The sequence below is a fragment of the Lolium rigidum genome, chromosome 1, assembly GCF_022539505.1.
Source record: "Lolium rigidum isolate FL_2022 chromosome 1, APGP_CSIRO_Lrig_0.1, whole genome shotgun sequence".
NCBI classification, from domain to species: Eukaryota; Viridiplantae; Streptophyta; class Magnoliopsida; order Poales; family Poaceae; genus Lolium; species Lolium rigidum.
This window is the reverse complement of record NC_061508.1, coordinates 285,880,555-285,890,191: the sequence shown is the minus strand read 5'-3', so window position 1 is coordinate 285,890,191 and position 9,637 is coordinate 285,880,555. Positions and strand designations below refer to the sequence as shown.

Genomic DNA, 9,637 nt, shown 5'->3' with positions numbered 1-9,637 from the left:
TTCAAATTTAAAATTTGTTCCAATTTGAAAATTGTTCCAATCTGAAAAATGTTCAAATTTTGAAAAAACCAGGTTGGAAAAAAGTTCAGATTTTAAAAATATTCAAAACTTAAAAACACAAAAAAACAGAAAAGAAACAGCAGGAAAAAACGAAAATTCGAGATAGGCAAAAAAAAATCGTTGGGCTGGCCCAATACCTACCAAAGGCTGTGCGGCAACCGGTATCCACCGGGTCGGTGTACAACACCTCCCCCTTTGCTCCATGTTATCGATGCTTCAACGTGTATACCTTCCATTCATGTGTCGATCAGGCGACGGGTGATGCCTGCTGGTATTTTCCCGTGGATAAAATAGCATCGCTATACGCTAACATAAATAGCATGGTTTAGCGCACGCAATTGGTCATGTCAAGTACTATATATTTGAAAAAATATAGCACAAGGTCTCAAATATGCTATGGCAGCGCTCTATAGCATGCTATTTTAAACCTTAATTTCAACACAGACGAGGGCAGGTCTACATGTATTCATGAGTATTCAGCTAAATACCCATTATTTGAAAGAAAAAAAGTGTATCGTATGAAAACTATAAAAGGAGAATGAGCTACATGTAGCTCTTTATTTCAAAAAATTGAAAACCATACTTTTAAGTTTCGAAAAAATCTGAAAAAAACCCTACGTGTGGACAATGATGAAATATACAAACATACAAAATTTCAATATGAAATTCTTTATATTGTAGACTACACAAAAATGATAAAATCTAATAGGTTTTATAATTTGAAATGTGCACTATTCACTATTCTCATATCCACACATTTTTCATTTTTTTGTAGCCTACGCTACTAAAAATTTTACATTGAGATTTTACATGTTTGTAGACCATCATTGGCTACAAACAGATTTTTTTACAGATTTTTTCAAAATTAAAAATATAATTTTTGAAGTTTTGAAAATAAAGAGCTGCATCTGGCCCGGCCTCCATTTGTCCACTATGGTGAGGAAAACTCAAAGTGTCGCCCAAGCTACACATCTCCTGTTTTTTTACTAAATTTAAATTCAACATTTAAAGTTTAAAAAAACTGATTTTTTTATGTAACCAATGATGTACGCTACCACTGTGCAAAATTTCAGGATGAAATACATTATATTAGAGGCTACACAAAAATAATAAATTCTGACAAATGTTGGAGGTTTCAAAATTTGTGACCGTGAGCCTCAATCCAGCTTGGGCAGGCTCGATCGTAGGGAGTCCAGGCGGCGAGCGGCACCTCAAAAAAAAAAGGCGGCGAGCGACACGCTTGTGTGACTTGTGTCCACGCATCGCTCGAGGGAGACCAACACTCGATTCCACATGGCTCAGTTGCGAGGCGAGCCGGCCGGCACATGCCGACAGGCGCCCAGCAACGCCGTCGGTTGGGGCCGCGGGTGAGCCAGCGACGGGAGCACCAGAGGCGTCAGTCGGCAGGCAGCAGGGATCCCCAATCCGGCGACCGGCGGCGGCGTTGGGGTGGTTGGGCTGCAGACGCCAGCCACAAGTCCCCCAAATCCTCTCATGATAGGTTCTAAAATCTAAATTCTGAAATTCTCACTGATTCCTTTTCCAATTACAGAAGTTGCAAATCAGTAATTTCTCTAGTATTATGCTATGAGTTTATCTATTTTTATGTAATTTCTCTAGTGTTTTGACTTTTGAGACGATGTTGTTGTCATAAAAAAATTGTGGACCTATCAATTTAGTATTGAACAATTTGTCATCTAATATTCTTTACTATTTTAAGATGATGTTGTTATGAAAAAATCGTGTACATTTCTGTTTATATTGAATAGTTTGACAGTACTTATGTTTGCACTGTTTGTTACCCTTTGATTTTGCATTGTATTTTCTTTTGACTTTTTTTTTTGAGAACACAGTACAACGCAGACGCTCACAAACACGCACGTACAAACACCCCTATGAACGCACGCACACCCTACCCCTATGAGCACCTCCGAGGGACTGAGCCGGCATATCTTGAGGTTGACGAAGTCACCACTGGCGCCTCGCTGTTGACGAGCACGTCACCTACCACTGAAAGCATAGCGCCGGTTACATCCTGGAATAAATCCAAGTAAATGCAAACACCCATGTTAAGTCTAGGACTTGAATCTGAGTGGGCTGGTTCCACCACAAAGGACCTAACCACCAGAGCCAAGCTCTGTTTGCCCGCCCACAGAGATCATAGAAAAACTCTAACTGAAAACGATCAGCTACACTTGAACTTACATGTCATGCCATCCAACGTTGTTTGGTCTATCCCACGAGACTTGGTCGAAGCAATTCAGTCTACCGCTAAACTAGGAAGGAAAACAAATTGCACGGGGTGAGTAGAGGCACACACACTCGGCTTATTATTCAGACAACTGAATTTAAAGCTACAACAGCTAAAAGTGCAGCATGATTATTCATCAACAGGTACAATGGAGAAATGCTAAAGGACAGTACAAGGCAGGACTAGACAAGTGATGTATAGAAAAGGATAGGAGCAACAATGCAACATGTTTAAAGTCGCGCCTTGTACGACGGTCGCAAATCATGGGTCACCTCTACATTGAGGGCGGCCAACTCACGTAGAAAGGCTTCTGTGTGCTCCGGCTTGACACAGAGAGACATGACGTTGATCATGTCCTTGGGCTTGCATGGCGAGCACACGACGCAAACCAACCCCACCGGCTTCTCCGCAGTCTTCCACATCATCCGCGACGGCACCCCGCCTCCGAAATCCATCACTTCGTACCCGAGGTTCCTCACGCTCGATATAGAGAGCGTGTTGTACCTCTCCGGCGCCCGTTGCGCCTGCTGCTGCTCATCTCTACCATCGCCGACCATGTCGGGCATCTTCTCCTTGGCAAGCCTGATGATCTTCACAAGATCCTCGATGTCGCCCGTCGCCACCGTGTCTCTGGTTGCCAGGGCCAGCTGGAAGATTATGCAGTTGCCGTAGTAGCCCTCCTTGGCACCGACGAGCTTGCGCGCGTTCATCGGCATGACGAGGAGCATGGGAGCGTTAGGGTCGTTATCCTCGTCAGAGATGACCGCTCGGGTGCGGCACCGCCAGAGCACCGCGGCGACGGCGTCATACACCGTGCACTTTCCGGCGCCGCACTTTGCCTTGATGCGGCTAGCTAGGCTCATGGGGATGGCCACGTCGAGGAGCGGTAGAATTTCCTCCTTCTCCACGCGCAGATGCGACCTTACCTCGGCGACCAACGCCTGTGGAAGGCGCGGGAGCGAGCTGTCGGCTTCGGACCTGACAGGAACGATGGACGGCCTTGGCATTCCCCGGGCGAGCTCGCCAACGGCCTGCATGAACTGCGCCAACCCTGCGGCGTCCGCCATGGCGTGGTTATTTGTCAGGCCTACGACGAACCCGCCGCAGGTGAACCTGGTCACCTGCATCAGCAGCAATGGGTCGCTGAGGCGGCAGTACTCGGCGGGGTAGCGAATGGCGAGGTCCAGGAGGTGGAGCGGCCCCGCGTCGTCCAAGGCACAGCTAGCCGCCGCAGCCACAAACGGCACGCCCTCCCCGGTGCACACGATGTGGGTCGGCTCCTTCTCGTCAGCTCCGGCGAGGCGGCCGGCCATAGCGGGGTAGTGCACGAGTGCCTGCGACAAGGCCTTCTTGATTGTCTCGACAGGGTCGTCGATTGGCTTCTCAAAGAAAAAGATAAGCGTGGTTGGAGAAGGAGCGAAACACTTATCGAAGGAGGTGAGATCGATGATGTCGCCCGTCGCCGTCACCGGCTTAGATGCACCGACGACTACCACCGGCGAGGACTTGGTCACTACTACGCTCATCGTGATACGATTTCTCGGATTTGGAGTTGATTGATGATGATCTGATTTCCTGGTTGGCCTTTCTCTTTATATAGGCGTTATGTGTGGCCTGGCTGGCTTGCTTGCTTGCTGTGAGCGAGTGAGGCAGTGAGATAAAGATAAGGAACGTTTTCCGCGTGCTCTAGAGAAAAAAAAAAGGCAGTGGGATAACCAAATCTATTTTGATATTGTCGATTTTAATTGGACCCTATGCCCAAAGGTGATCGTTTCCTTCTCAAAATGGTCGGTTGGGTGTAGACCGTAGATCTTTCAATCACAATAATTGCTGCATCTACTCCCTCCGATCAAAAAAAAACTTCCCAACTTCATCTAGATATGGAGGTATGTAGACATGTTTTAGCTATAGATTCATCCGTATCTAGAAAAAATTGCGATATTTTTTGAAAACGGAGGAAGTATTTATTATCCATTAACCGTAAGATACGGTCCACCTCAAAATATCTCATGGTTCAAAATTAATCGTCACGAATTTGTCTGGATTCATATGTATCTATCCACTAAAATGCTTCTAGATACATGCATATCTAAATGAATCTGTGGATCTTAATTTGGTACTATATCTGCAAGTAAAGAGATATTATCTTTTAAACACAAGATACATGCTATCCTCAAAATATCACATTGTTTCATATCGTCAACCTTATTATTTCGATAGTATATCTGCAATTAAGGGACATTATATATTAAATGCAAGATATGGGTTCTCCTCAGAATATCACAGAATATCATATTATTTCAGATCATCAACCTTATTATTTTGATATAATCTGTAAATAAGGGATATTATCTATTAAACGCAAAGATATGTGTTCTACTCGGAATATCACCATTTAGATCATCAAACTTATTATTTCAATAATATATCTGAAATTAGCGGATAAGATTTAACTAGACATTACATTTTTTCTGAAAAGAAGGTTAAAGCCGGGTTGAAGTGATGCACACATTGTTGGGATATATGTACTAAACCTGTTTTTTTGTGTGGAAAATAACTTGCTCACTTTGTTCTAACATCCACAAATGACGTCCCTGGCCTAGAGATAGAGCATCGAAAGCTAAACTTTGTGCTTGAGCGTTGGACTTCCTTCCTGCATGGACAAAATTTGCTATGGAATAATCAGTTCAATGCATACCCAATTCTCTTTTAATTTTTAAGACATGATCCTTACTTTTAAGAATTAGGAAAACTATAAATTCATGTAAAACATTTAGAAGGCATTTTAAATGAATTATAAAACCCTAAAATGAGTTTAATATAAATCTTGGGTAAAACACACAAAGAAGTGTTAATACAACTTAAACCATTGATGCATATCGTTATAATGCTTAAGAGCATAAAATTGCTTCTTTAAACATTACCTATATTGGACGAGTGATGCTTTTTTCCAAAGCATTATAGTGTGCACACGTGTGCACACTAGATCAGTATCTAGGAGAAGCATGTATGACCATTAGAAAAAATGGATCGCGAGTTCATCCTACTAACCACTATGTTGTCAACTACCACCACATCAAAAGCGGGTGTTATCCACGCACCGCAAGGTCACCATCATATGAAAGGTTGATATATACCATCTCATCATACTTAAAGTTCATAAGAAGTTTTGAGGTCCTAGCTAAAAAAAAAGTGCATCATCATCATCAAGGGCACCACCACACATGCCTCCCCACCCACATGGCCCCAAGGGCACCACTACAGATTCTAATAGTACTTGCCTAGGTAGATCCTGAGCCAGACCTGTTTGGCGGTACCATGCCGACGAAGCTAGTATCATGGGCCTTGTGATCGACGATGTGGCTGAGCTCCGTCATCAAAGACTCCTCGGTAAACCCACAAGTGACCTTGATAGCCTGGTACAAGTCAAGGTGCATGTAGGTTGGCTTGTTGTCCCGAATGGCCTTTACGATGTCTTTCATAGGGACGAACATGTTGGTGAAGGCGAGGAGCTCGTCGTCGGTGAAGGCACCACTCTTTCTCTTACCTGAAGGCACATTTTCAGGTGCTTTAGCAAGCTTCTCAAGGACGCCATCGCCGGCGACCCCATCTCCTTTGTATCGGCATCTTCAACGGAAGAGTCAGCTGGAGGTGTGCCAAGGGCCTCACTAGATCTCATGGTGTACTTGTGGGTGGCTAGGACGTAGGAGAAGATGGTATGTATCTCTTGGTCGTTTGTAATGGGAATTGTGATCTACCACAATGGCGCAGCAGGGCAGTGTCCTTACTGCGACGTGGTCACGGTAGTGCTCAGCCTTAAGGATGATGCAAAATTTTATCCTACGATTTCCACATGTGTACACTACCTATCCTAGATTAGTGAAATTCAAGGCAAACGACACTGCAAAATCGTTGAGATAAGCTACACATGTGAATTGTTCGTAGATCCGGCTGAACTTACCAACATGTAATCCTAGGCTGCCTAATAGGATCTGAGGTTACTTACAATTATGGTTGGAGGAGAAGGAGAACTGGTCGAAGAAAAGGAAGAAGCCTTGCCTCCACCCGTACCGCCGCGGCATTACCGACTGAAGAACTATGCGCCGCTTACCTGCTCTGCGCTCGAAGGTAGAGCTCGAAAAGTGTGGGTGAGGGTGGGGGGAGGTGGATAATTTGAATCGGGCGGTGAGATCGAGTGGAGGGTAGAAATAGGGGAGGGTGCTTGGCGGGAGGTGATGGAATCCTTCCCACCCCTTTTCACTTTTTGCTGCGATGCGTGCGAGATCGCGCCATCTACCGTCTCAGCTGCGCTTGTGCAGCAGCGGAGCGCGAGCTAAGGGTGGCTCGCTGAAAATAGCCGAGTCGGTCGTTTCTCATTCGACAATGCAGAGAGGCCATGGATTCAAACAACCTAATTTCTTACCCCAATATCCGAGCCAATTGGGTTGTGAGCTACCAAACGCGGCTTTGGTTCTTCAACATAGCGCAATCTTTCAGTCGGGACACTAGTTCTGCATAGTCGGTGCCGCAAGCACAACTCAGAGGCTGTGATCTTTATCTTCGTGCCTTATCCGGCAGTGTGGCACGACGTCGTTACCTTTGGGCACAGGGACCAGCTAAGCCTCATGACGGTGGGTTCGTCAAAGGAAGGGCCAGGGACGAGCTCTCCACTAACGACGGCGCCAAGATAGAGCAGTAGAACGTTGGTTGCCGTGGCGTTGCAGTTCATAATCTTAATTTACCATGTTGACTAGGGTTGAGAAATCATCCTTGCGTGTCGCAACCACACGTCCAAAATTTCCCTCTATAGATAAATTTAAACATATGTTAGGCCGAAAATGCAACAAATATTTTGTTAGCAACTAAATGAAATATAGAAACAGGCCCAAGTAGTGTTCTCCCTCATGCATCATCCACCGGACCAAAACCCAAAACAGAGAAAAATCAATACGAGTATCCAAACACGCCGTTAGTTCCGCAGAATCAGTGCTGCACGCACAACTCCAAGCCTCCCGAGCAAACAAGCCGCGCCATCGTGTCGCTACGGTGCCTCCAGATGAGTCTGCACAAAAACATTCCACGCCAGCGTCGCGCTAAACTAACAGTTTGTGCCGGTTGTGCGGCTTTTTTTCTTTGTGTTCTTTTCTTTGTTTGGTTGTATGCTTCCGCGTTGTTGCAGAGGCTAGATGTAATTAGTATCTCTCGATATTAATATATTTTCCTTAGCGAAAAACAGCTTGTGCCGGTTGTGGCTGGGTCCTTGACTAATCGGGTGTTTGGAGCGCGGCTGTGCACTAGCTCACACGAGCAATCTTGCAACAGTGCAGAGGATTAGAACTGACCGTATACGAGCGCACAAATTGCCGTTTCACCCCCACATGGAGTCATGGACGGACGTCGGTTTCTCCATTTCACCTGGAAAGCTGAAGTGTACGATGTTTTTGTCTTGCAAGATGACACTTAATCAAGTAAGAACTGTGGACGAGATGTAGTTGATGAAGCCGACGGTCAGTCATGGGTGGTGACAAGTTAACAACAGCTCCCGTGACTTGAGAAGGCAAGGAGGTGAGGTCTCTCGACCGGCAGGCCGCCGGAAGGGCGCACGACGGCGACGCCGCTTCCACAATCGAGAGACACCGGGGACAGGCGCAGCTGTCCCTGCTTGCCGCCGTGCACCATCGTGCGATTCACTGAATTTTGGTTCGTCGGCACGGCACGATCTTTGCAGCCGGCAGTCGAGTTTCGCGGTCGAGAGGAAACAAGCTGCGGCAGCAGAGGACGAGCCTTTCGCCTTCTTGTCGCTGCGCATCCGCGCAAAAGAACATTTCACGGCCCCGCGCTAACTCCCAGCTTGTCCCGGTTCTTAGCCCGGTCCCTGAATGATTGGGCGTTTGGAGCGCAGCTGTGCCACTTGGTCACAGGAGCAATCTTGCAACAGTCAACAGAGGATGCCAAGAATTAGTTTGCCTGTTTATGTTCTTGCTATTTGAGGGTTGGTGTATGCTAGATTCCGTCCCTGATCTGAATTGGTGCTATGCTAGATATTACACCCAACTGGGCAGGTCGTTTGGAAGGCATCGATTATAAACAACAGAGCTTAGATAAGTAGCATTTGACAAGTGATGCAGATTATTCGTACAAAACCTCTCAAAGGTAATCAAATAGTCTACCAGGTTTACAATATAGACCATACTTTTCCAAATGGGGCCAAACTAAAACGGCGACTCAGAATTAACGTGCGTATATATGATGTGTACGCCCGGCCTGCCTCCCAGGTGCACCTCCTGTCCAACCACATCTCATCGTAGCATTCTAGTCCAACACTAATCTATACAGCAGCAGTGGAGAAATGTGGCTGCATATAAGCAGTGCAATACGGTCAGTTCATCGTGCCCCCATTGGTACAGCTTCACAGCAGCCAGCACCGCAGCAGCAAGAATGTTGATCCACCGATTGAGCTGCCGCAAGGCCGGCGGGCGAGGGCGCCGGCGTGTGCGCCGCGGCGGTATCCAGCTGGGTCTGCTGCTCCGGCTGCGAATGCGGCTGTCCAGCTTCGTCGGCTTGATCGCCAGGAGCGTGGAAGAGCTCAGGTGCGGCCCCGCCCGCGGCAGAATCAGCTGCTCAACGTCGAGAGCACGCATGCCGGCGACGTCCCACGGTGCTCGCTGCCGCCGCCGAACAGCGTCGGCAGAGACGGACCAGAACTCCTTCTACGCCGAGGCCATCGCCGATTGCCTGGTGTTCATCAAGACCAGATCATCCTACCTGCCTGCAAAAGATGATAAGATTGTCAGTTTTAATTAGCTTCAGCTGTGTAGTCTGTCTTATGGTGAAATTATTCTGCTACTTTACTTGGGTCCTTTTTAAGGACATAAGTAGTATTTTTCTTAGAGAAATAAATCTGCTAGTATATGTTAATGTTAATAGCGTTCAAAAGAAATATAATTGTGTTAGTTTTGGATGGAATTCACTCGATATATATTTCATATGCCAAAGTTAATGACTTTTCTCTCGATAAAAGACGCTTTGTTACTAATAAGATAACATCCTGGAGATAGTATTGAAAGGAGCTGACACACGGCCTTAGCATAGCTAAGATGCACGTAGCTATAAAGCAATTTAGATACCCTGCTCACAAAATACAAGTTTTTTTTTTTTTGAAACATTACAAAATACAAGTTTAGGTGTCACAACAGTCATTAAATTAGTTGATTTCTTAGCCATGCTATGAAAATGCCATGCTATTCACTCCTAATAGAGTATAGGAACACATTCTTGACTTGTACCCTTTGTCGCTATTAAATTAGTTGATTGCTTAGCCACACT

At 45.9% G+C, this 9,637-nt stretch overlaps 1 protein-coding gene across 1 annotated transcript; it reads right to left on the bottom strand.

The window, feature by feature from the left end:
- Positions 1-2,494: 2,494 nt before the first annotated feature.
- LOC124683854 (acyl transferase 15-like) lies at positions 2,495-3,862 on the bottom strand. Its single transcript, XM_047218285.1, has one exon. The coding sequence runs from the start codon at positions 3,835-3,837 to the stop codon at positions 2,542-2,544; it is 1,296 nt and encodes a 431-aa protein (XP_047074241.1). The 5' UTR covers positions 3,838-3,862; the 3' UTR covers positions 2,495-2,541.
- Between the last annotated feature and the right edge of the window lie 5,775 nt (positions 3,863-9,637).